At 37.3% G+C, this 27,218-nt stretch overlaps 1 protein-coding gene and 1 long non-coding RNA gene across 5 annotated transcripts in view; one reads left to right on the forward strand and one right to left on the reverse strand.

Moving 5' to 3' along the window:
* The window catches only part of LOC141580338 (uncharacterized), a 304,648-nt gene extending 302,131 nt beyond the window's left edge, over positions 1-2,517 (reverse strand). For all 4 annotated transcript variants that reach the window (XR_012512572.1, XR_012512570.1, XR_012512573.1 and 1 more), the window contains exon 1: positions 2,313-2,517. This is a non-coding gene — a long non-coding RNA (uncharacterized LOC141580338). The remainder of the gene's footprint in view (positions 1-2,312) is intronic.
* A 39-nt stretch (positions 2,518-2,556) lies between these two features.
* The window catches only part of DPYD (dihydropyrimidine dehydrogenase), an 856,217-nt gene continuing 831,555 nt past the window's right edge, over positions 2,557-27,218 (forward strand). The window contains exon 1 of the mRNA XM_039460876.2: positions 2,557-2,733. Coding sequence (XP_039316810.1) covers positions 2,695-2,733 — 39 coding nt within the window. The 5' untranslated portion in view covers positions 2,557-2,694. The remainder of the gene's footprint in view (positions 2,734-27,218) is intronic.

Genomic DNA, 27,218 nt, shown 5'->3' on the forward strand with positions numbered 1-27,218 from the left:
AAACATATGTAAATTTATGTTTATGTGTTAACTCTTTAAGAATGTCCAATTCTTAAAAATAACTTGGATTCTTACACACATAAATTATCAATTACTAACTGATAAGATTTGTGTTAAAGTGTAACCTGAAAGAGCAATAAGCCTGTATCTTTGGAGGTTAGGAAACCGAACATTGAACCTGACTGATTAAATTGGAGAGGATATCATATGTATTATAATTATATATATATTAAATATGGAAATTTATATATGTTGATGTGGGTATATCTTTTCTCAATATATACACGTGTGTATATGTATGTATGTATTTGGGTGTTTACATGTGCACTTAAATATATATAGACTGATAAACAGATATGAAGATTTATATATCTAAATCTGTATCTCTAAGATGATATGGAAGAAGTCGGTAAGGTGTGGTTGTAGGGAGATGCAGGAACGTCTGACTTTGGAACATTACTCCATGAAAAGATAAGTAGTTATTTTGAGCCATTTTACTACAAATTCATTGATATGTATTGTGACCTATTTCTCAGCAATAAGAAGAACAATGAGAATATATGATGCAGGGAAACTAAAGTTTCTAAAATGATAAGCCAATGTGCTCTGTTCATTCAATCACCAAGTGTTCTTGGTCTCTTTTGCTTCAGTCCTGAGCTAGGAATTGAGTATCCAGTAAACAACAAAAATAGACATGGGCCCCCTCTTCCTGGAGCTTCCTCTCTAAATGGAAGACATATATTAAGCAAATCACATTCAAATAAATATTTAAATAACATTTGACAAGTCTATGTAGACAAAATAGAACAAAAAAGACAGAATGGGTGTAATTTTGTTGGTGATGGTGATAGGTCGGGAAGGCTTCAGTGAGACCTAAATGATGAGTAGACGGGGAAGAAGAGCTCCAAGTGGAGGACTGTGTGCAAAGGTAGAGAAGGGGTTGGAGGATGAGAAGATTACCCTGTGGTTGGAACATAATGAGTCAGGGCAAGAGTGGCAGAGAAGAGATGTGGAGGAGGTTATTCAGAGGTCACTAGGGAGATTTTATTCTGGCTGCAGTGGACCACTGAAGAATTTATACCATGGGTACCTGGGTGTGTGGATGTATTTTTGTATGGTATCAGCCAATTAATACTTTTTAAAGCTCAATCTGGTGTGGAGATGAGGTAAGAACAGCAGCTAGAATACCAGCAGATTGGAACCTGGTGGATGCAGCAAAGTGGAGAAATGAAGAATTCAAAATCTACTTAGGAGGTTGACTCCTGAGAGTTTGGGCACAGATTAAATGAGGCAGTGAGAATAAAGGAGTCAAAGATGATTCCAAGGTTTCCATTTGACTTTCTAGTCTCTTAATATTTGATTCAAGAAAAAAGGATCTGTCCCTTAGTTAAGTTCCAGGTTCCAGAAGGTAATCTGATGGTTCCTTAAGAAAAGCCTTCCCGACCACTCAAGTTACTCATGCCCCAGTTATTCTGTCCTACTCTTCTTTCATCTTACAAGCAGGCACCGTCTTTTGCTTCCGCGCTGACTTTGAGTAGCATCTCCATGGATGATGCGTCTTCTGGAGGACCGTATCTGAAGAACCTAACGCAGTGTCTGCGTCTGGCATACTGAAAATGCCCGATAAGGATTTGTGGAATAAAACTACGAATGAACTAATAAAAAACAGTGTGAAGGGGGAAACGCTTTCCTCCGAGGTGTCACTAGCCACGAGCAGGAAGGCGTGCCGGAAACGTCCGCACACAAGTTCAGTGGAAAGCGTTGTGTGGGCAGAGCGGTGGGCTGCGCGGAACGGCGGGGGAGAAGCGGAGAGACGCCTCCCCGACGGACACCCTCGAACTCAGTGTTTTCTGGATGGGGACCAACTCTAAAGGAAACCGCTCCCTTCTCAGCAAGCTCTAGAGCAAACACGAAGGGCAACTTTTCAAAACAGTTCCACCTTTTAGAATAAAAATATATTTAAAAAACAGCCATGAAAACGGGACTTTCCTGCAACAGAGACCGCCCTGACTGCAGACCCCTCTGCCGCAGCCCCACGCGCCGCCGCGGCGGGCCGGGGCTGTGTCCGCTCGCCTCCCTCCCCGCCCCCGGGGACCGTGACCTCTCAGAGGCCCCGCGCCCCGGGATCCTCCGCCGCCCCCAAACCGCGCCCGCCTACTCGGCGGATGGGCGGAGGCCCCTCTGCTACTTCATCCCTGAGGAGTTTCTCAAGACGCGGCCGCCCCGCAGACCCCGTATCGACATCTCGCGGGGTTTGTGCGGAAGACAAGGCAAAAGTGCGAGCGGTGACTCGGCGCGCGGACTGCTTTTACCTTTCGTCCCGGGGATCCCTCCTATCGGGCCCCGCCTGCCTAGCTCAGCGTTCAGCCGTGCCAAGGCCAGTCCCCGGAGCCGGCAGTCGCCTCCCTCCCTTCCGCTCGCTGACGGAAAACGAGCTTCTCGCCCGGGCGCCCAGCGGGCTGAGGGGAGGAGGCCGAGCGGCGGCCGCCGAGCGCGGCGCGGGAGTCGCAGGACCGAGCGCGCAGCCCCGCCCCGGGGGCGTCGCCGCCCCGCGCCCGCCCCGCCCCCGCGCGGCCGGCCCTCGCCTGCCTGTTTCCACTCGCGCTCCGGCTGCCGTCACTCGGCTTTCTGGCTGCAGCCTGAGGACGTGAGGAGCGTCTGTCCCTGGCCGACTCCAGACTGTTAGGCACTGCCATGGCCCCTGTGCTCAGTAAGGACTCGGCGGACATCGAGGTAACGGACTGCGCGCCGGCTCGCCGGGGGTGGCGGGGTGGTGGGGGGCGCCCAGCTGGTCGGGGCCCGGGGAGGCCCCCCGCGGCCACCGCGCCCCGGAGGGTGAGAGACGCGGGAAAGTTTTCCCCGCGGGAGCTCTGCGGGGGGAGGTGGAGGGACGCGGAGCTGGAGACAGGCGTGGGCAGACCGGGCGCGGAGGGGAGGACTTTCCGCCTCTGGAGGGGGTGCCCGTGGCGTCGGGACCTGTTTGCTTCGGAAGAGGTTTGAGATGTTTCGGGAAGCCTGTTTTGTCCTGCCCTGAGCGGCAGGGACCGAAGCAGCGCCGGAGTTGTAGAGGGGCGGACTCTAGGGGGTAGGAGCGCCCGTTTCCCACGCGTTCTACCGCTTCACCTCCTGTGGGTCGTTTCTGGACGCCTCTCCACTGCCCCCAGTCTCCAATAACTGATCCTGCTGTTTGCAAAGGTGAAGTATAGAAAAAAAAAAGATCTGTATGGCAGCTGTAGCCGTCGCCTCTAGCCATAGTATTGTTTATGAAATAATTAAACATGGAGAGGATGGAACAAAGTATTCAGAACGTGAAAAATGCAGTGCCCTCAGAAAAACATAAATTGTATTTTTCTCTCCTCTCAACGGGTTTTGATTCCCTCTTGCACTCCGTTTCTGTTTTTTTTTTAAAAAAAATCTTCTTTTTCCCTGTAAATAAGGTCCTACCTGAAACGACATGGCATTTCCATTCTCTCTAGTACCTTAGTATATGCAATGAGAAGGATGTAATTATAAGCAGTGATTTTACACATACTAACCAAGGTCAGCACTTTTGGGCTAAGACAAACTGCTTTTTAGTTTTTTCTATTTTGTATGCGGCTTTTCTTTATTTGAGTCTTTTATGCTGGTAGAACATTGTGTGTGTGTGTGTGTGTGTGTGTGTGTGTGTGAGTTTAGTAATAACAAATTTATCTTTTCGTCTGTCCTTGTGGCGGCTTAAGTAAAAGTTTTGCAAACCACCTGTTTGCCAAATAGCTGCTTTTGCCACATTTTGCCTCTGTAATTGATTGAAGAAACTTATATTCTGCCAGGAGGTAGTCCTGTTTTTTTCCAGGCTCCATAAGTTGGTTTGAAAAATTCTTTTAGTAACAAGAGCCAAAGTGTATTATGTGGACATCTCTAGTTAGTTTACTTTTGGTTTCTGTTCCAGAGAGTTGACGTTTTGATATTGAGCAATATGACATATTTAACAAATACTTGTCATCTATGTGCAGCATAGATGAACATAGATACTTACCTTTTTCTATATTTCATTTAGGGTCGTCTAGTGCTTTGACTCAACTTTTTTTTTTTTTTGTAAGTCAAAAAACAAGCTTCTGATAGCATTCAGGCGGTATTGATTTCAGACATCAGAGTTGTCTTAGGCTGGGTAGCTTTTGCCTGTTCAATTTCAGAATGGTGTGTTACCTACTTAACTGATTTCTTTCTTTGCAGTTGTCTTTGAAATCAGTTCTTACTCACATTCTACTGAGGAGAAAGATGCCACTGAAACATTGAATGCCCAGCTTGATTTCATATATTGTTTCAACTAAGAACATTAAAGAAACCCATCTTACCCACTGCCTCCACTCAATTAAATCAACCTTAGTCTATATGGCCAGTTTGCCTAATATTACTTTTAATCTAGAATACTGGTGTTCAAACGCTGTCAGCTTTTATGTAGTTTATATGTGCAACAGTTTAATCAGTAACATCTTCCCTCACTCCCAGTACCTTACTTTTTCCTCAAAGTAATAACCGTGATTCATGAGCTAAAGTACCATGAAAGAGCATGAAATTAATCATTAAAATATAATGCAGTGAGGAAAAATACATTAAGCCTAGGGGAGCACATTCACGCATAAATGCCTCAATTGATCCTATTGACTTACCAAAGTTCATTTTTGTGTTGAAGAATTAGAATGAATGATAAAGGCTCAGATTTCCATCAAAGTTGAATGTTTTTCTTGAACAAATTCGTTACTACTATTTTCTAGAGATTGATCTGATTGTGATCATTGTTTTAGCTTCAAATACGTAGGCAAGTAAGTAATATTTAAAAATGTTGGTGTGAAACAGTAAATGTGGTAAGAACACATTGATAAATGTGAAAAGTATTTGATAATTGTGAAAAGAACAGAAGATGCTGGCAACAACCTATTCTAATAGTAATTGACTTTCCTATGAGCTGACTATAGAACTTCAGGTTTCGGTGAAACAGCCAAGAAATATCTTTGTTTCTGGGGGAAAAAGTTATTGAAGTACATGTAAAGATGCTTTGTGTGCCTGCTTCATAATCCCTAGCCTGAATCCAATATCACATCAGGATTTGAGGGTTAAGAACATGGAAAACAAGCAGATCACCAAACTCCACAGCTGGAATATCCCTGGACTGGGAGATGGGCATGGAAAGGATGTGTTACTTGGTAATAGGACCTAGCTCATCTAAAAATTTTTGTTGTGGTAATCATAGAAGTTGCATGAGAAGTCAAGTTTTTATAGATATATTAATGTGGTTCAGAGCTTGGCTTCTGAAACCTACTGCCTCTGGTTGAGGTCTAACTTAACCCTTTTTAAGCTGTGTGACTTTGGGCAAGTCATCTAGCCTCTCTGAATTACACATGGAAATTCAGAAAATAATAAGGAAAATAATAATAATAGTAAGGTTAATAAACAAGTGTCACAAGTTGACAGCATCTTGTTGGGAAAAAAGACAAAAATGTTAAAAAATAAAGATAACAGAAAAAGATATTCTTGGGAAAATCACTTCCAATGAAATGATTAGCACTTTAAAGTTCATTAACGGTAGTTATATGCTTTTAGAAGTTATTTTGCTTTGTGAGCATACTATATGGATACAGTCTAAATTTTGTCAATGATGGCATGAATACAAACTTTCCTGGGATAGTTTTAAAGAAGTTTAGTATCGGACATTGGTCACTTTCCCAGGCCTCAGAAGTAACTTCACAGCACTTCTTCATTTAGATTGAATTGATATCCAATGTACTGTCAACATCTGCACATTTGAAAGGAAATGAGAATTATTTTGGAAGAGTTCTTTTTTTATTCAAGACCTTGTTCCCCTCCACTGGCAAGGATAATGAGAATACACTTTGAAAGTATCTATCTAAACGAAAATGTATGCATCTGCGCCAAGCTTTTAACTATTTGAATACTAGTAATTTTGATAAATATTTATAGCCAAACTAAGTTACTGTCACTATACTAATCCCAGTCACAATCACAAGGCTCATTCCTTGAATTATCAGTTAATGAATGTTAAGGGGTTACAAACTCAATTCACATTTACCCTGAATGGAAAGGGGAGTCCATTGTCCACAAAATCAGATGCATTTTCAGTCAAACAGAAATTGTTTCTGAATTAGTGATAGTATGACTTCTATTCGTTTGAGAAGGTAATTGGGAATTTTCTGTATGATTAACTAGGAAAATGAGGTTAAAAATAGTGACTTTGGAAAACAGAAGCATAATGGGAAATACTTGGAGAAAGTGGACTTTACAAATTTTGAAACAAGGGAAGGCATGGGTTGTGAAGTGTCAGCGATGGCAAAAGATTTTCAGAACACCCTCTTTATCATATTTGCCTTTGTTGTTGGGGAGGAAGAAGGATCATGGATCCAAAGGAGATAACAAAGATTCCACTTTACAGAAAGCCATGAGTTGTTTATTTATTTAAATGGATATATTTTTACTGAATGTATAAATAACAATCATTTCTTTTCTCCTTCCTTTTATTGATTGGGCACTACAGATCTTGTGGAAATGTATTCTTAAATAATTAAGACTATTAAAGCTTTAACTTTTAAAACCTATTTTGTGAGTTAGAGTTGTTGAAAGCATGCTTGTCCTTCCTACTTTAAGCCTTTTTGTGGATCATAGTTTTGCTTTAAAGTGTTTCTCCTTTCTAAGGAGTTTAGCTTGATAGTAGAAATGTGTCCAATTATCTGATTTGAGGAGTCACTGATTCTAGTGATAGCTTCCTGTAGTTTTAAGGTACTGCATATTTATGTAGTTGAACATGTTTATATGTATTTCAGCGTAGTTTTTTTAAAATAGAGATGAGGTCTCAGTATACTGCCCAGGCTGGCCTTGTACTCTTGGGCTCAAGTGAACCTTTTAGCTTGGCCCACCAAAGTTCTGGGCAGTTTAAAGAAAAATTATATCCCTTGCACATGAATTCAGATGACAAGATTTGGTAGTTTAATTAAAATCTTCGAGATTAGTGACTAAAGATGGATCTTGATGGAGGGTGATTTTTAGATTGGATCTGCTTAATCTTAATGATAGCAAATGGTGCTTACTGATTCCTTAATTGTAAAGTGCTGGAATTCAGTAGCCTTCTTTGTTACATTCTAGGGGAAAATGTCACTTTTAAAAAGATAGATATCAACAGTAAGAATTGATAAGCACACTAAGAAGATCTAGAGGCAAAATACTAATTCAGTTATGGAAGATCTTAAAGCAATCATACCTTTCTTAAACTATTTGAATACAGCATCTTGCTAAACTGTATAAACTGGCAACAACATAAGGGCTGAAAGCTCGAACTCCTAGTGAGATAAAGATGTCTGATCACTGTGGAAGAATTCTAATAATTAGGGTAAATGTAAGTAATGGTTTGGAACACCAAACTAAAAGACAATGAGACTGAAAAAAGATTGTCATAATATATCATCACAAAGAAAATCTGGTGAGAGATTTGATATAATCCAGGCTTCAATACAGCTAAAGAGGAGATTAAACAGTAGGATTGGCCAATTTATTTTTCTGCCTCTTAGCTGTATGGATGGATGACAAATATGTTGCAGACACCTTCAGTCCTTAAAACTGTAAAGAAAATTTTATTTTGTTTATATTCTATCTTAATTCAAAAAATATTTATTAAATATAAACAGAAAAAAATGAAATGGGTCTCTTTAAATTGATTTGATATATACATATATTCATCGTATACTGGCTAAAATAGAAGTTATATGTTGAGTTTAAATACAGATGTTTCATATCTACTAGTGTAACATTTTAATTAAAAGCAATGGAAGCAGTAATAATTATAAACCACAGGAAGGACATAATCCTATTAAGAGTTATCTCAGTATTATAATTGGCTCCAGGATATCAGTGAACACGCACACAATTGATATTTGAAGCCAAAAAGCACCTTCTGTCTTGATATGGAGGATTAAGAGAAAATGAAGTCCAGAAGGTAAACATGTCACATTTTAAAAATCAAAGTCCCAATTATATATATATTTTCCCCCATCCTTACTTTTTGTACTACAACATACCTATGGATTGATTCTTTGTTTTTCTGAGTATTTTTGAGACTAGATTAGGGCTAATGCATATGTGAAAATTGTTTTTTGGCATTCTCGTAGAAATTTAGAAGGCATTTGACATAATTTTTTTTTCTGAAGAGAAATTCTTACATAATTAAAACAAACCCCTAGATTTCTTTGTGCTAACTGGAGTAAACTTACCTTCTCTCTAAGCAAACTTGTTAGCTTCAAACAGTTTTTTTTTCCTAAACTTTTAAGCATCCCTGAACACACTGCATTTGCTTATGAATAACTTTCTTATCTCCTAGGAAAGAGTTGGTTGGAGATAACCTATTTTGCACCAGGAAAAGGTAAAGTATGATCTTGCTGAGAGATGACTCGTATATCAAACTTTTTTTACTAGCTGTAATAATTTTATTTCTTTGAGAATTTTAGCTGGGCTGTATAAGAGCATTTTTGCTAGACTCTACCACCATCATAATAATTAAAGAGACAATCTGCGTTTCTACCTCCCAGGTGCTTGGAAATTGATATTATAAGTGCTTATGAATGTCCCCTTGAGGGACTCTTGACTGGGCCACTTTGAAGAAAAATCTCTTCATCAATAATTAATCCCTAAGGGCCACTTCTCAGGGGACCCACACAAAATTACATGTCAACTCCAGGCCTGATTTATACAAGAGGCGATCATGGATGGAGCCCTGAACGCACCTCCTCCTTTCCCGATATTTTATTCCTTACCTCTCTCTGCTCATTCTCCTCCACCTACACCTCTCAAAACCCCCAGCACTTTTACTTCTCTCCCAAAACTTTATCCTCCAACTTACCACTCAGTGTTCCTACCCAGGATTGACTCATCAAGTAGATCTTAATCTTTATAAAATTATTTAAGACTGACATGAAAAATTGCAGCATGTTAAAATTTATAAAAATGTTACTATGCCTAGTGAAAAGGTCATGTGAAATTGCCAGCAAAATAGTAGAATGTATATTTACTATTTGCTAATTAAAATAAGTACATTTCCCAAGATAGAGGATAAGCCTGGGAATAATTTTGCTCCATGCCATAGATCTCTTGCTCTCTGACCTTGTGGGAATCATTCAGCCACTGTGAAGAATTTTCTGATTCTTCAGTGAGTTTGCTATTGATTAGCCTTTAAGGATAGTTTGAAATAAAATATGGCAACGGTGAAATTGTTTGGGAATGTGACCTTCTGTATGATCATATTAAGGAAATGCAGAGATCTTAGCTATTCGATTTACATACTAGGTAGGATTGAGTTTATTATTTATGCCAGCTATATGAATTTGATGTACTTAGTCACCTGATTTTTAAACGTTTTCATGTCTGCTTGCTGCCTTTTCTTTTTTAAGCTAAATCTAAATCTTGCCTGAGAATACAGGAAAAGTTCAATCCTATTGTATATGGCTGGAGTTATGTGTAAGGGTGATCTGGAATTAATAAATTCACATTTTTTATTTCTTGGATTATGCTGTCTTTAACTAGAAACTAAGATCAGAGATTCAGAAAAGGAGACGGGACTCTACGCCAATTTCTTCAGTGTGTTTTTTGATTGATGAATATAGGTGAAAACCATGCCATAAACAATGGGTACCCTAGAATTCAAGCTATTCTTCTCTGACTTCTTATGCCACAGTGACCTGAAAGCTTTGGGGGCCCTCTTTCAGATATTTCTCCATGCCAAATATTGAGGACTACCGGGATAAAAATTTAAACTTTTCTACAATTCAAAGAAGAAAGACATTCAGTTCCCGTCACAGATTTCTAGGGCTAACGTGTGTTACCGTTCACCACAAAATGTTAATTCCTGTTAACTTTTAGTATAACCTTAATTAGACTACACTTTATTTCCCTGATTTAATTTTTAAAGTATTTTTCATGGCCATTATGGAAGATTTAAAAAATGCAAAAAACTAAAATCAAAAGATGATTCCAAAGGTACATAGTCATCGCACTCAAGTCATCCTTGTGATATTGATGTAATATATTTCTGTCCTGTGCACAAGGTAGTTTTTTCCTGAGTATTTTTAGTCATATATAATTTGATATTTATTTTCTTGTCCTATCATTCTTACTAACTTTGGTTTTAAATTTTAAGTTGCAGCATAAGATTTCTTGTTGGTGGCGATATCAAAATATATTCAAACCTCCCTCTTATTATCAGACATTTACCTTGTTTATTTGTAGTCAGTTATTAACAACAATGCTTCAGCACAATTTTTCGTTTTTTTACCTTAAAGCTTTGTGCTGGAAATACACTTGAGACGGTTGGCTCAATGAAATTTAGCACATTTCACTTCTGCCCTTCTCACCTGCGTGCTTCAGCTGAGTTAAGTGTCTCTAAAAATATGTTTTAAAAAAGGAAAAGGGGACCATTTTTGGGTGCAAAGACAGAAAGGGCAAAATAGAAATGGAACCAGTTTACCCATTTGGCTCATCTTCCTATCACTGATTCTAGGTAACAGAACAGGCAGGCATCTGGATGTAGTTCCTTTTGATGTGAATGTGACTTCCTTTTAACTTGGTGCTGATAATACCGTTTCTTTCTAGAGAATGGCTTGACAGCCTGCATGGTTCCTTGTTTTTTCTGCCATGGGAGGAAAGGAAGAGTGAGGTTGGGTGTCAGGCTGTTATCTTGGATGGAACATTCATAAATCTCAGATTGTTGTCTTGAATGGATAAATCTCAGGTGGTTATCTAGAATGAGTAAATGTAATACTAACTGCAGCTGTCTCATCATGTGATGGAAACTTTTCTGTTGTCCCAGCCTCCCACCCTCACCCCAAGATCAAACCACTCTGGCAGACCAGGTTCTCAAGGAATTATTATCGTATCCTAGCCTGCCTTTATTTAGAAATATTGGTTGTCATGTGTGTGCATGTACATATGAATAAGCACATATGTGTGTACATTTTCTTTCTTTTTTCCTTTCTGGTACTCAGAGAGAAGAAAGAGTCCATGAGTGTAATTACTTTTGATTCAACACGTTTTTCTTCTACGTACAAATTAAATATAGCAAAACTTACTTCCTCCTTAGGTGTGTTAACCAAAACTACTCTTGATTTTTGCTACATGTTAAAGCTAAAGATCACTTGCAACCTGAACTCTACACATTGATATGCTAAAGCCTCTGTCTTTTCTAAGAGATAAAAACATTTGCAGAGAAAAATTACTATGTGGGAATTTTTCCTAGGCTCATGAAAATTATGTGCATCACTCCTTCCATTCCAAGACTGGACAGTAATAAACAAAACTTTAACATATCCTTTATGCTTATTGTCGCAATATTATGATAGTATCCTAGAAAGGAATAATCAGTGGTAGGTATGACTACTTTAAGGATGTGAAATATTTTCCAATTGATGTCTAAATGGTACTTCTGATTCATATTGCTGATAGCAGCCATATGGGTAAATATAAAACGATAACCTTTCAAGCGTTAATAAAAATTACGTTTTTTAAAAAGTAAACAGGTGAAACCTTTGATTGGTTTAATTTGTATTTGTTTGAATATTTGTAAATTAAAATACTTTGAGTTTTCTTTAAACAAAGTATTTTAACAACATTTTAATGTAGGAGTAAAAGAAAAAATAAAAATAAGAATACTAATAAGAAAAGTAGAACTATAACAAATTTTAAGAAAACTAGATGCTAATGTATCATAAAATCACAACAAAATTAATGTTATTTTGGAACCATACAGTTTACTCAAAATACCTCAGATAAATTCAGAAACAGTAGTAGAGTAATAACTTCAGTCTATTATAATATTTATTCATAGTAATAGTTTATTAAAATTTATTCTGATTATAGTGAAAGGACAACATAGATTTGTGGTTAAGGGTATAGGCTCTGGTATTATAGTGCTAATGCTCACATCCTAGCCATGCCACTTACTAGTTTTGACCTTGGCAAATAACTTAAGCTTTTTATTGTTCAGTTTTCTCACTGTAAAAGTGGGTATAGAATTCATACCTACGTTACAGGATTGTTGTGTGGTTGAAGAAAATACAGATTCATCCTTTTTAAAAGAATAGTTCCGGCATGTGACAAGTGTGCAATTAATATTAGGTATTACATTATTAATAAAGGCTACCACCTATTGTTTTGACTTCAGTGACCTTTTTAATCTCTTTGACAATATGTTACTTTCCTCTTCTTTAAAATATAGTAATTTACCGTTTTTTTAATCTAAAAATATTTATTAATTTTTTTACTAATTTGCCAGGCACTGATCTAGATGTTGGAAACACATTTGCAAACAAGACAGAAAAGAATTCTTCAATCAAAAATTGCATTCTAATGGAGGAACAATAGCCACTAATTTTTTTTTTAATGAACAGTAATTTCAGATAATATTACGAGCTTTTGTAAAAATAAGTCAAGAAAATGTGATGCAGAATGGCTAGTAGGGTCTGTTTTTACATGGTAGTCAGAGAAGGTCTCCCTGTAGAGGTGACATTTGAACTGAAACCTAGATGATCATAAGAAGTCTAAGTGCTCTTGAGGAAAAAATGAAAGGAAATCAAAGAGGTGGGATTTAATTTAGTTTGATAAACAAAAAGAAGTAACAGGTGTGGGGTACACAAATGTAGTATGTAATGGCATTCAGTTTGAAATCACTATTTGATAGCACAGTAAAGATACCACATAGGCAGCTGAAAGTAAGCTTTTGGAGGTCTGTAAATAAGTCATAGCTGGAGATAGAAATTGAGGAATTATTGACATAAAGATTTTATTTAAAGTCTTGGGATTGAGTAAGATTGCCCAGTGTAGCTTGACAAGGGATTGAGGATTTTAGGCATTGAGAAGAGGAGGAGATAGCTGAGATAGCCAAGAAACCAGGGAAGGAGGAAGGATGTGTATGTAGTCAGCTTTCTTGGCGGCTGCTGGGAGGGTAAGATTGCTTTTAACTTGGTAACATCGAAAAATTGTGAGCTTGACAATAGCCATTGGGGAAAGAAGCCTCATAAAAATGGTTTGAGAAGAAAATACAATGTGAGGAAGTAAGACAATGACATTGGGAAATGCTGGAGAAAAGTCTTGCTGTAAAGGGAAACAAACAAATAGGGAAGTAGCTGGAGAGGGATAACAGAGCATGTACATATTTAAGGGAAGAGTTTCAGTAGGGAAACTAGAGTTGAAGGACATAGAGGGGATAATTACTTGTATAAAGGGATTCTTTTGATGAGAGGGAATAGGATTGATAATATAAGGTGTAGAACAGGTTGTGAGACAGAGAAAGTGGCACATTGGGTGGGAATAATAAATAGGTTTCCTCTTCTGATCGATAATTTTAATTTTCTCAATAAGAGTATGAGGTAAAATTACCAACTAAGAGTGAGAGGAAAACAGGCTGTACAAGTTTGAAGAACAGATGAAAGTATGGATACATTTTTCTGGAAAGTAGGATAATGAAAATAATAAGCAAGTATAGTAGGATTGTTAGGCAGTGTTTGTTTTCTATATGATATTTGCAGTCAAGAATTGAATATGAGAGCAGTGAACATAATTGTAGATTGTTCTCCATCCACTTTTAACTGCTTGGGTTCAGGCAATGAAGATGTAAAGAGATGGGTTTAAGTGGATTAGTTTTACCTGGGCAGTAAAGTTGGAGTGAGAGAAGAGTATGGAATTAAGGATGTTGTGAAGAAGTCATAATAATGTATCATGGAAGCTGATCTGAGGGAAGTCAGCGTAGGAGAATGAAATGAGTACTGAAGACACCAGTGATATGCTCCATGGATTGATTATTTCGGTAAGGTCAAATAAATCTTGGAAAGTGGAATGTTATCAGAGGTAAAGATTGGAATGGTATGTTTGAAATAAAGCTTTTAGGGATAGTGCAATAATTAATCACGGTAAAGTCAAGAGTATAACTGAGGTTGATGGTGGCTGGAGTGGGGTGGAAGAATAAGAATTATTGGTGGTGAGATGGTAAGTAAATAGAGGCAGTTCTAAATGACCCAAGAGTCTGTTGAAGTCACTAAGACTGGTGGAAAAAATAGAGTGGAGTTGAAGACAGAGAACTAGATGTTAAATTCTCTTTGAATTTGGGTAGATGGTGTGGTGGCAACCCCCTTGGGTTGGTAGATGACAGAAGCACAGAGTTATAGGCAGTAGAACACAGAGAAAATATGATGGGAAGGTACATGAGAAAGGACAGCCATCCTAGAACTTTGGGAGGCCTAGTGGAGTGGATTGTTTGAGCTCAGGAGTTCAAGACCAGCCTGGGCAACAGGGCAAAAACCCATCTCTACAACACATACAAAAATTAGCTTGGTGTGGTGGTGCATGCCCCTAATCCTCGCTACTTGGGAAGCTGAGGTGGGAGGATTGCTTGAGCCAGAGAGCTGGTGGCTGCAGTGAGCCATGATCATACCACTGCACTCCAGCCTGGGCAACAGAGTGACACCTTGTCTCCAAAAAGAAAGGGGAAAAAGATGAAAAGGCAGCCATATGACTCTGGAGACAGTGGTTGGAGTGATGCGTCAACCAGCCAGGGCATAACAAGGATTGTCAGAACCTAGAAGAGGCAACAAAGAATTGTCCCCTACGGATTTCAGAGGGAATATGACAAGGTTGACACCTTTACTTCGGACTTCTAGACTTGAGAAAGGTGAGGCAATAAATTTCTGTTTTAAGCCACTAAGTTTGTGTAATTTTTTTAATGGTGGCTGAAGAAAATGAATACAGATTTTGATGTGAACTGCAAAGGAGCTGGGATATTTGTGGAAGGAAGAAAGGAAGGAAGGAAAGAGAAAGGACAAAGAATGTAAGGAAGGGAGGAAGGAAGAAGCAGGGGAAGACCTCAGGTACTTTGATAGTCGGAATAGATGACCAGGGATAACTAACATTTGTAAGAGACAGTATTTATTAAATTCAAATTCATAGTTTAAAGAAGCAATTGGGGTTGACTATCCCTAAATATGAAGAGCTCTAAATATGCTATTACAGCCCTAATTCTGCCACTTTTGAGCTTTGTGAAGTTAAGCTAATTTCCCCATCTATAAAATGGAGATCATGATCTTTGTTCTATTTATCTTGTAGCATTGTTGTTTGGAAGAAATAAATTAAGAACAAATGCAAATGTAAGCTGTTACTATCATGAAGCTGCTTAATTTACAGATATGCACAGTCCTTATATGAAGGGAAAAGATGTTTGTTATCAAATATGGAAAAGAACCAAGTGGATAACTTTTAAACCCACACTAAAAATTAAACACAGTATTTCCCCTTTATCCAGTTTTCACTTTTTTTAGTTTTAGTTACCCATGGTCAAAGAGATCTGAAAATATTAAATGGAAAATTCCAGAAATAAATGATTTATAAGTTTTAAATTGCACGATTTTGGGTATTGCAATGAAATCTTGCATTGTCCTGCCCCTTCCTGCCCAGCCCATGACTCATCATTTTGTCCAGCAAGGGTATCCACAATGTCTATGCTCCCTGCCCGCTAGTCACTTAGTAACCATCCTGGTTCTCAGATGACTGTTGCAATATTGCAGTCCTTTGTGTTCAAGAAACTTATATTTTACTTAATAATGGCTCTAGAGTGCGACAGTAGTGATGGAGGCAATTTATATATGCCAAAGATAAGCAGTAAAGTGCTTCCTTAATTAAGTGAAAAGGTGAAAGTTCTTGACTTAAGGAAAGCAATGCTGAGATTGCTACAATCTTTGGTAAGATTGAATCTTCTGTCCCTGAAGTTGTGAAAAAGGAAAAAGAAATTCTTGCTAGTTTTGCAGTTGCACTGCAGACTGTAAAAGTTATAGCTACAGTTTGTGGGAAGTGCTCAGTTAGAATATAAAAAGTATTGAAAATAACCATATATATGTAGGATTCAGTATTATCCGCAGTTTCAGACACCCACTGGGGGAGTCTCAGAACGTATCCTTGTGATTGAGGGTGAACTCGTGTATATATTTTTCCAAAGCTTAAGTTACCAACAAAACATATTATTCCATTGTTCAATTTTATAAGTAATTTTTAAGTACTTGTTGTATCTTGGGACCTATATTAAGTACCATTTAGAGTCTGGCTAGAAAGATAAATGCATGTCCTCTAAATGTGCTTTTGATACAGAATAGAAAATGAGGCAAATTCACCAAGAATTATATACCCAGACAGAAAGTGATAAGTACTTGGGGATGATGGTTCAGAGTTATGGTGTAAAAGTATGCATGTTGTAAATTCACATTCATGCAACTTAATGATTTAGATTTATACTATTATTTTGATTATATTTAATAAGTAATAAGGAAATTCATGTAAGTTTTGTTACAGTTTCCCTTCACCTCCACCTCAATATCCAGTAATTTAGGGGCCAGAAAATGAGTTAGGTAATCACTTTCCAAGGACAGGTGGAGGAAGGCTGTCCTGGTTGAAATGGGTCAGGTGTAAGGCAGAAGTAAGTACAGGAGCTGGCAGAGTTAGAGTTAATAGGAATTGTTGTGAGTCTATGCACTCGAGCATTTTTTTTCTTGTTCTCTGCTTAAGAACATGTTTCCAGTCTTAGGAAGATGTATCAGTTTCAGAAATGGTGAAACCAAGGACATAGAAAGGTTAAATGGTTTGATTAAAGTCAGTAGTGAACTGGAAACTAAAATCTATGAATATGAGCTCAGTTTTACATTGCTGTTTATTCACACATTAAAATACATGACATGAAAATTAGGAATCATAGAGGTATAGAAGTGGGAAGTCCTTCAAAAGTTACCTCATTTTTCCTGACCGTATGCATTCACTGAGTTTCTCAATAAGATATTTAATATTCAGCTCTTCAAGGAGTCCTTCACATGTGTAAATGAAGCAAGGTATGAATGGTGTCTAATCCACAGGCCAGATGGTTGCAATGGAGGGAGCTGATTAGATATCATCAATCACTTCTCTACATCATGTCAAATGACCAGTTTTGTCCTTTGCCAGGCTACTTTGGTGGCTGACAGGACAGAATTTTTATTTGTTGGGGAAATTTGGAAAAAGAAATAGGCAAAATGGATTACAGGACTGGAATTGGTTTTTGGATTCTATATCGTGTTTTCTTTAAAGTCTGTGTACATTTAGATGTGTTATAAAACTGATTCAGTGGAGTCCTTGACTGAAGGACACTTTTCTTTTTAGTTCTACTTTGTAACGATAATGATGTCACTGTCAAGACAACCAGTTCATATTGAGGACTAAAAAACTATAATGACAAGGGTATGATCTAAGGTTAATTTTAAATTAGCCTAACCCTTGCCCCCTTTGCATCTTTAGTCCTGTATAATTTTGAATTAATTATGCTACGGGAGCAAATACTTACAGGTGCATATTGGGTAACTATAATTTGCACTAGAGTATTCAGAACAAAGCAATTCTAGTTTAGTTCTCAGTTAATCTGTAAGTGAAATAAATCTAGAATCTATGTAATTCTTTATTTTATCAATTCTAAAATAGTATGCTTCCATAAGAACATATGTAGGGCTTCAAAATAAATATAAATTTGCATTTGATAACTTTAATTGTTTAGGTCAACTTTCCTAGAGAAATTAAATTACATTAACTATGCAAATGGCCATGCTGTTACTCAAGATCAGTAGTGTCTTTTAATACCCGGGGCAACTGGTTTGAATTGATATGGAATTTTGAGTACAAACTGTAAGGGAGTAATAACAACTCTCAATAGGTTCTTGGTTGGAACATACCCCTGTTGTGAAAAATGGATTCACAAGAGAAAAACAAACAAGGTAATTAACATATATATTTCAGAAGTATGTGGGAGACACCCAAAGAATGAGTAGTTTTCCCAGAAGTGGTTTTGAAATAGCACCTTCAACAAAGAATGGCATTACTTTTAGAGAACTGAAAAGATGAACGATGGCAACTTGAGGGGAAGTCAAATCCATGGCAGACAAAAGTTAGTAAAACTTGTTAATATAAATTCCTCTGGTACTATTGCTAGGCTGATAAGGGTTTAAAACTGCCTTTGCTAGTTAACCTTTGTTCTTGGTAGAGAGCAGGGCAGCATTCCATTTTCTTTGTAAATCTATCACTTGCTTTTAGGCAAATACAGGGAGGGTAGAGAGCTCTCCTGTGTCTGTTTCTTTTTAACTGCTTTAAGTGCAATTAATTCTCTTTATATTTTGGGAGAGTGTATTCTGGTCTCCCATACTTCCACTATGATTAAGATATTGTCACTGAAATGTTATGATTACCTTGCCACCCACTGAATTCTGTGTAATCATTTTTGAATTATTCCATTGTTTTTTTTTTTTTTTTTGAGACGGAGTTTCGCTCTTGTTACCCAGGCTGGAGTGCAATGGCACGATCTCAGCTCACCGCAACCTCCGCCTCCTGGGTTCAGGCAATTCTCCTGCCTCAGCCTCCTGAGTAGCTGGGATTACAGGCACGCACCACCATGCCCAGCTAATTTTTAGTATTTTTAGTAGAGACGGGGTTTCACCATGTTGACCAAGGATGGTCTCGATCTCTTGACCTCGTGATCCACCCACCTCGGCCTCCCAAAGTGCTGGGATTACAGGCTTGAGCCACCGCGCCCGGCTAATTATTCCATTGTTTTAATAATGACATCTTAAATGTGTTTAATTTCTATCATGATAGTACATGCATATCATAAACATTTAAAATAGACAAACAGCTTTAAGGAATAGCAGTTCTATTCCTCCCAGTGACATGATGGCAAACTAGTAAATGGAAATTGGGGGAGGGATGGTGCAGAGAAGGGACATTTTGAATTGTAGCCCTTTCTGATTACCTTGGGGTACATGCAGCCTCTGTTGCTGATTTTAAGCCTTCCCTAAGAATATGGAATCGGAAAGAGATGTTAGCTATCCTCTCTCCACTGGGTCTAGCTTTCTCCTCACCCCTCTCCATTTTCTCACAGTTCCCTTTCTAGAAGCAACACTTCAGCTGTTTCTCATTTGCTAGTAAAATTCAAATTTTTATTCAGCCGTCAAATTTTTGGACAGTTAAAATGTTGTCATTGGCCATTTGCCTAGCAGTCTTGAAAGGCAGTTTTTTAAAAAGGCTGCCTAAAGTTTGAATTAAGATTTTAAAACTCTAGATATTTGGATTTCTTAGTTCCTCTAGTATGGTTCGAAGTAATTTTAAATTACCAAATAATGGTCCTGAAGGTGAGAAAAGATGAATTGTAAGATAGTACCAAGATACATTTTGCAAGGAATAGTTTTTAAAAAGACATTGTTGATACTAAACATATTTATATGTTAAGATGTAATTAACTTAATAACCAAGGATGTTTCCTCAGCCTTGTCCATGTTAGATGTTGCTTTGCTATACTAACATGTTTTGCTCATTTCAAGATTCTGATTATGGCAAAAATTTGAATTTGGAATTGATAGAAACGATCCATAAATTGTGAGAAATACCATTTATATATATCTCTAAAATTTTCACATGCTGCATCCAACTCTATAACCTGAATTTTGTGGGGTTATCATTCATTTGCATTAAACATTTTCAAAATAAAAATGGATAATACTCAGTATAGGAAATTTTAGGCCAGGTGCGGTGGCTCAAGTCTGTAATCCCAGCACTTTGGGAGGCTGAGGCGGGTGGATCACGAGGTCAAGAGATTGAAACCATCCTGGTCAACATGGTGAAACCCCGTCTCTACTAAAAATACAGAAAATTAGCTGGGCATGGTGGTGCGTGCCTATAATCCCAGCTACTCAGGAGGCTGAGGCAGGAGAATTGCCTGAACCCAGGAGGCGGAGGTTGCAGTGAGCCGAGACCGTGCCATTGCACTCCAGCCTGGGTAACAAGAGCAAAACTCCGGTTAAAAAAAAAAAAAAAATTAAAAAATTAAGAAATTTTTAAAGCAAAAGAATTCGGAGTTGTTTCATTCTTTGTGGTATTGTTAAATATAGATTGTTTCTAACTTTTTAAGTTTTAGGTTTCCTTCATGGTAATTACCATAAGAGATGTATTAATTATCAGTCCTTTGCTTTCTTAAATCTTAACAAGTGTGTACATAGTATGAATGTTACTCACAACCCATCCTGTTTGTAATTAATTGGCAAACTTGTTAATTCCATCACAGAAGTCTTCCATTAAGTCAAATTATCTTCTATGCCAGACCAATAACCCTAATTACGATGTAATATTTATCATCCTTTGGAATAATGTTTATGTATTTGAGTAAGTTTAAGTGTTAGTAAGGTTTAAATAAAGTGTGGAGCTATGCAGTGTTGAGAGGTTCATCTTTTTAAATATCTGGAAGTTATTGCAGTTATTTAGATTGAAATGTGAAATAATAGCTGATTGTTTCCTAGTGGTATGCTCCATTTAAGAAAAGTCTTAAAAGGTAGTTTGTTTTGTTTAGTATCCTTTTACAAAATATTCTATGAATAAAATAAATAAATCTCATTAGAATCTGAATGTTACTAATTTGATGAAATTACCGCGTACTATGTAGCAACATACCATGGCTTTAAGTTTCAGTCTGAAAATAAATTTAAATGTAAAATGACAGAGAAAGTGTAGGAAGCATTCTATTAAAGTGATGGTGATAACTTACTTATCTTTGAGATGAAGAATATTTGAATGGCAACAGCAAAACTTAATGATTAAAGAATTATTTGACATATAGGGATCATGTAATCTTTCCTATGGAAATAAAAGAAATCTAATTTTACCCAGTAAATCTGGAACACTGAACTTCTGACCTCTTATGCCTCTCACTGGTTTATATTATTTATACATCTTCTAATTCTTGGTCTTATACTACTTTCATATATATATATATATATATATATATATATATATATATATGTGTGTATCAGAAGTAGGCTCATAGGCAATGTAAAATCATGGATAATTCAAAATATTTGGGAGCCTCTTTGTAGTGATATTTTTGTATGAGTGTGGTGATGTGATGGAATTAGGAGATTTGGTTCTAATCTTGACTCCGTCTTTAATGTGGGTTGTTGTTGATCTTTTACTTCACTAGGTACATCTGTAAAGAGAGGTACCTTGTGGCTCTTACACTCTAAGGCGATATAGTTCAATTTATTGCAAGTGTCTATATTTATGCCTTAAATATAAAAATGTATTCTGTTCAATATAACACATTTTAAAACCAAAGAGTTCAGAGATATTTCATTATCTGTGATAATGTTATAGATTGTTTCTAGTTCTTTAAGTTTTAGTTTTGCTTCATAGTAAATACGATAAGAAATGTATTAATTATCAAGCCTTTTCTTTCTTAAATCTTAACAAGTGTTCCTGGAGATACTGAGAAGGGTAATTGCCTGTCATCATACTCAGTAAGCTGAAAGGCTAATGGAGCAGACAGGCATATAAGTAGAAAATTTTAGATGGTGTGGATTTCAATTGGAATACAAGAATTTGAGAGTTTAATAATATGTGTAAACTATTATACGAATTGGTAAATTTTAAACCCAGAATTTCTATTTTAATGGAAGTGTCATTACCTGACATTTCTGAATAGTAAATGTATTTTTAGTACCAGAGCATCTGTAATTTTTTTGCAATTAAATAAAAATCTTAGCTTTTAGACCAGATGCCTGAACTTAATGCAAATCCTACAATTGAAAGGTACTGGAGACGTGCTGTATTTCACTGTCACTTTTTTATTTGTTTTTTTTTTGTGTGTGTATATGTCATTTGTAAAATGACATCAATATTCAAGTGATGAGCCAAACAGAACTAAGTATTTTTTTCCTAAGCCAGTTTTCTATCCCAGCTTTTATTTTCTGTAGATACCATTGCCCTTATAATCACAAATTGTTGCTATGGGAGGTCAAACAACCTGTAGTCATTATCATCAAGTCCTGCTAGAACTTCCTTAACAATATTTCTGAGGTTTGTCTTTTTCTTTTCATTTCAAGTAACAATATACAATCAATGTGTAACCAGAAGTTTGGTATGTTATGGCCTAAAAGGCAGATAATAGACTTTTCTTTAAGTCTGATTTATTTTGGGTCTTGTTTCCATAGTTATCTGCACCAGTGCAAAATTGATTTCAGTATTTACAGTGAATATGCAGCAATCCTTGAATTGCTACATTAAAAGTAAAATGATATTAACATTATTGCTGCCCATGGAAGAAGTTCAGAGTTGTGATTAACAGTGCATGATCGGAAGCCAAAATATGTGGGTTAAGTATCTCTGTTACTTTGAACAGAGGCCTTGGCGGCAACGCCACACATCTACAACCATCTGATCTTTGACAAACCTGACAAAAACAAACAATGGGGAAAAGATTCCCTATTTAATAAATGGTGTTGGGAAAACTGGCTAGCCGTGTGCAGAAAGCAGAAACTGGACCCTTTCCTGGCATGTTACACTAAAATTAACTCCAGATGGATTAAATACTTGAACATAAGACCTAATACCATAAAAACCCTGGAAAAAAACCTAGGCAAAACCATTCGGGACATAGGTATAGGCAAGGACTTCATGACTAAAACACCAAAATTAATGGCAACAAAAGCCAAAATAGACAAATGGGATCTAATTAAACTCCAGAGCTTCTGTACAGCCAAAGGAATAATCATTAGAATGAACCGGCAACCAACAGAATGGGAAAAAATTTTTGCAAGCTACCCGTCTGACAAAGGGCTAATATCCAGAATCTACAAAGAACTAAAACAGATCTATAAGAAAAAAACAAACCCATCCAAAAGTGGGCAAAGGATATGAACACTTTTCAAAAGAAGACATTTATGAGGCCAACAAACATATGAAAAAATGCTCATCATCACTGTTTATTAGAGAAATGCAAATCAAAATCACACTGACATACCACCAGTTGGAATGGCGATCATTAAAATATATGGAGACAACAGATGCTGGAGAGGATATGGAGAAATAGGAATATTTTTACACTGTTGGTGGGAGTGTAAACTAGTTCAGCCATTATGGAAGACAGTGTGGCAATTCCTCAAGGATCTGGAAATAGAAATTCCATTTGACCCAGCAATCCTATTATTGGGTATATACCCAAAGGATTATAAATCATTCTATTATAAAGACACATGCACGTGTATGTTCATAGCAGCACTGTTTACAATAGCAAAAACCTGGAACCAACCCAAATGCCCATCGATGATAGACTGGACAAGAAAAATGTGGCACATATACACCGTGGAATACTACACAGCCATAAAAAATGAATTGGTGTTTTTTGTAGGACATGGATGAATCTGGAAACCACCATTCTCAGCAAACTGGAACAGGAACAGAAAATCAAACACCATATATTCTCACTCATAGGCAGGTGTTGAACAATGAGAACACATAGACACAGGAAGGGGAGCATCACGCACTGGGTTCTGCTGGTGGGAGACCAAGAGAGGGACAGTGGTGGGGGGTGGGGGTGTGGAGAGGTCAGGGAGGGATAACGTGGAGAAATGCCATATATAGGTGATGGGGGGATGGAGGCAGCAAAACACATTGCCATGTGTGTACCTATGCATCAATCCTGCATGATCTGCACATGTACCCCAGAACCTAAAGTACAATAAAAATAAATAAATAAATAAATAAATAAATAAATAAATAATAATCTCTGTTACTTCTTGGGGAAGGTACTCAATCTCCTTGTGATTTTGTTTTTTTTTATCTGTAAACTGGCAATAGTAGTGCTAATGTCATATTATGAAGATCGACCTGAAAAACCCTTGAAAGGGTACCTGGCATAGTATAAGCTCTCATTCAACATCAGATATTACTCAACAGTCATTTGATATAAGAACATTAAAATAATGTGTCTTTTTTTTCGAATAAAAGACAAAATTTTGAGAAAAAGTAGCTAAACTGTCTTATTGTTGAAGTATATGTTAGACTGAGAACACATCCTGAAATTAAGTCACAATATTAGTAGAGGTAGGGTGTTTTGCATGGTGTATCTTGGAAGCACAGAAATGTGTTATCTACCATGGCCTGATAGGAGGGATTTAATAGACTGGTTGGAAGTGTGGATTTTGGGGAGGGAGTTGTGTGTAGGAGACGGTTAATGAAGGTTTCCAAAAAAAAGGTTTGTAAAGGAGCATTGGATATATTTTATTCACATCATTATGCTATATTGTAAAAAATTTATGTCAGTTAAAATAGAGAAACCTATTAGCAGTCAATCAATGGAGATTAAAATAAATTACTTTTTTTGTGCTGGCATAATAAAATTTCCATTGATCATTCTTTGAAATGAGTAATTTGTGGTTTAGGGTTTTTGGCATTTTGATGGATTTCAAGAACTTAAGCTGATGTAATTTCCCACTTGTTGTTTAAGTACATAAGCCAAATGCTTTTATTTTGAAGTTTCCGTGCATCCTAATTCTGAATATTTTGCATTGTTGATTGGACTGTCAGTGCTTCCCATCCCTAGTTGGCCACCAGAATCACCTTGGGCACTGTAAAAACCAGGTTATGGGATATAACACGGAAAAAGCTTGCTGAAAGTGGCATAAAGAAGGTAGAACTTTATTTATTACTCATAAAAGAAATCTGGAGATAATATGAGTGCATATAGCACCATTTTGTTGTCAACAGATTTCTGTCTTTCCACCCTGATATCCTCAAGTTCACTTCTTTGTTGAAGTTAGGAGCTAGAGCTCCAAAAGCAGAGAAGAATGGGAAAAACAATATATACCTCTTCTTTAATGAGACTCCCTAAAAGATACACAATTCTAAATACATGTTATTTCCTGCTACTTAGCTGAATGGCTTGTTAAAGCCTGGAAATTATAGTCTGTAGTTGAGAACTGTGGCTCCCAAAATATAATACTGGTTTACTACTAAGAAAGAAGGATAGAGCGGATACTGAGGCAGAAGATCTACAAACTGTGCTATGGACATTTGTTAAACTGACTGATTCCTAAGACCTGTCTATGGAAAATTGATAGGTGTGTAGGGAAATCTGATATATTCTGATGCAGCTGATCTACTCAGAAGTATCTGTGGTAAGTTAACTTTTTCTATTTTAAAGCCCATGATCCCATGATCAAGTATCAATTTCTTATATATTAACCTAAGATTCCTACATAAAAATGAGTAAAGAAATTACTTATTGCCATTTTGAAATTTTTTTCTGTATTTTTTTGTCAAAGTGCGCTATAAAGTTAAGCAGTCTGAAGGAGTGGCCGCTAAAGCTACTGTCACTGGAATTCTACATACACTCAATGTAGGACAGTAAGGAATAGATGTATGTTTTGCATTGGGGATTCCAAGAACGCCCCAGGCACATTGATTTACTATAAATACTCTCAGGATATAAAAGTAGTTGTATTCATGGTTATAGTTTATTATGATGAAATGATAAATTAAAAGAAACAAAGGGAAAAGGCACATTGGTCAAAGTTCAGAGGAAATCACTCACAAGCTCTCAGTTGTCCTCTCCCAATGGAGTTACTTGGCACACATTTAATTCTTCCAGCAAATGATGCATGACAACATGTGAAGTGTTGCCACCCAGGGAAGCTCACCCAAATCTTAGTATCCAGGTTTTTAATTGCTTATCAGTCATGTAGGCATACAGTGCTGTGTGACTGACTTTAGTTATTCAAGGTTCAGACCACCAGAGACAAAGTAGATATTCATCATTTAAACTAGTCAACTAGTACAATGTCGCCCAAGGCCTTCAGCATAAAAAAGAACACTCTTGTTTGACAGGATAGTCCCAGCTTGGTTCCTGGAAGTGGGGCTGATGGCCACTTCTGAAAACAAGCCTTTCTTGGGAATGCTCAGTGTATAAGTCTGTTCTCATGCTGCTAATATAGACATACCCCAAACTAGGTAATTTATAAAGAAAAGAGGTTTAATGGATTCACAGTTCTACATGGTTGAGGCACCCTCACAATCCTGGTGGAAGGCAAGGGAGGAGCAAAGGCACATCTTACATGGTGGCAGGCAAGAAAGCATATGCGGAGGAGCTACTATATAGAAAACGATCATGAGACCTAAATCACTATCTTGAGAAAACTATGGGAGAAACCTCCCCAGTGATTCAGTTATATTAACATGGCCCCACCCTTGTGATGTGGGGATTATTACAATTCAAGGTGAGATTTGGGTGGGGACACAGTCAAACCGTATCACTCAAGATTTGAGCAACTCAGGCCTGTCAGGTTAATTCATTCCTATACATGTTTCCACCTGAAACAATAAAAAAGAAACAAAATAAATGAAACAATTATTTTTTAAGATACTGGCTGTCAGGCAATGAAATGCAGTGTTTCCTGAGAAACATAAAACAAATGAAGGAAACCCTAATGTTTTTCTAGGTTACTCTCTTGAGTTTATAGGCTGCATCTCAGGAAGGGAGAAATCACACAGAGCCTGGTGGATGCCCTCAATTTGAGGGAAAGAGCTGAAAGTCTAGGGAGACCAAGACCGCTAGAGTTTGTAGAGCAGAATAATAGGCGAGAGCTGCTCAGAGAGAAACTGGAGATCTGCAGAGGATTCCCCTGAGTACTCTACAGAGTAATGATTAGCACATGCATGTGGGAAAATGACCCACAGAGGTGTAAAGAACAATCCGACAGAACTAGCACTCACATGGGTCTGGGAATAATGCCTCCTTCCACCAGCCAGACTGGAAAACTTCATGATTCACAGGACATTGGGTATTCAGGAGTTTTTTTTGCCTCTGTAGTGGGAAATAATTAACTCCAGACCAAATATTGCTTGAGTTTTACTTCACAAAGCTTAAAGCCAAGACCTGAGAGGATCAAATTGTTCCCAAATAATTCAACTATGTCCTAGAACAAAACTCAAAAATATTTATAGGAATACAAAAATATCATGTACCCAATATAGTAAAATTCACAATGCCTATCATCCAATTAAAAATAACCAGGCATGAAAGGATGTAGGAAAATACACCTGTAATGAGGATAAATATTAATGTATTGAAACAAATCCAAAGCTGAGAGAGATGTTAGAATTAGTAGAGAAGAACATTAAAACTGTCATTATAACTGTATTCTGTATATTCAAAAAGTTAAGTAGAGGCGTGGAAGATAGTTAGAAGACCCAAATTGAACTTCTAAAGCTGGCAACTGCAATGATATGAAAAACACATTGGATAATATTAAAGACAGATCAGACATGGCAGAAGAAAAGGTAGTTAACTTGAGGACATAGCAATAATAACTATA

The sequence above is a fragment of the Saimiri boliviensis genome, chromosome 11 (assembly GCF_048565385.1).
Source record: "Saimiri boliviensis isolate mSaiBol1 chromosome 11, mSaiBol1.pri, whole genome shotgun sequence".
Classification (NCBI taxonomy): Eukaryota; Metazoa; Chordata; class Mammalia; order Primates; family Cebidae; genus Saimiri; species Saimiri boliviensis.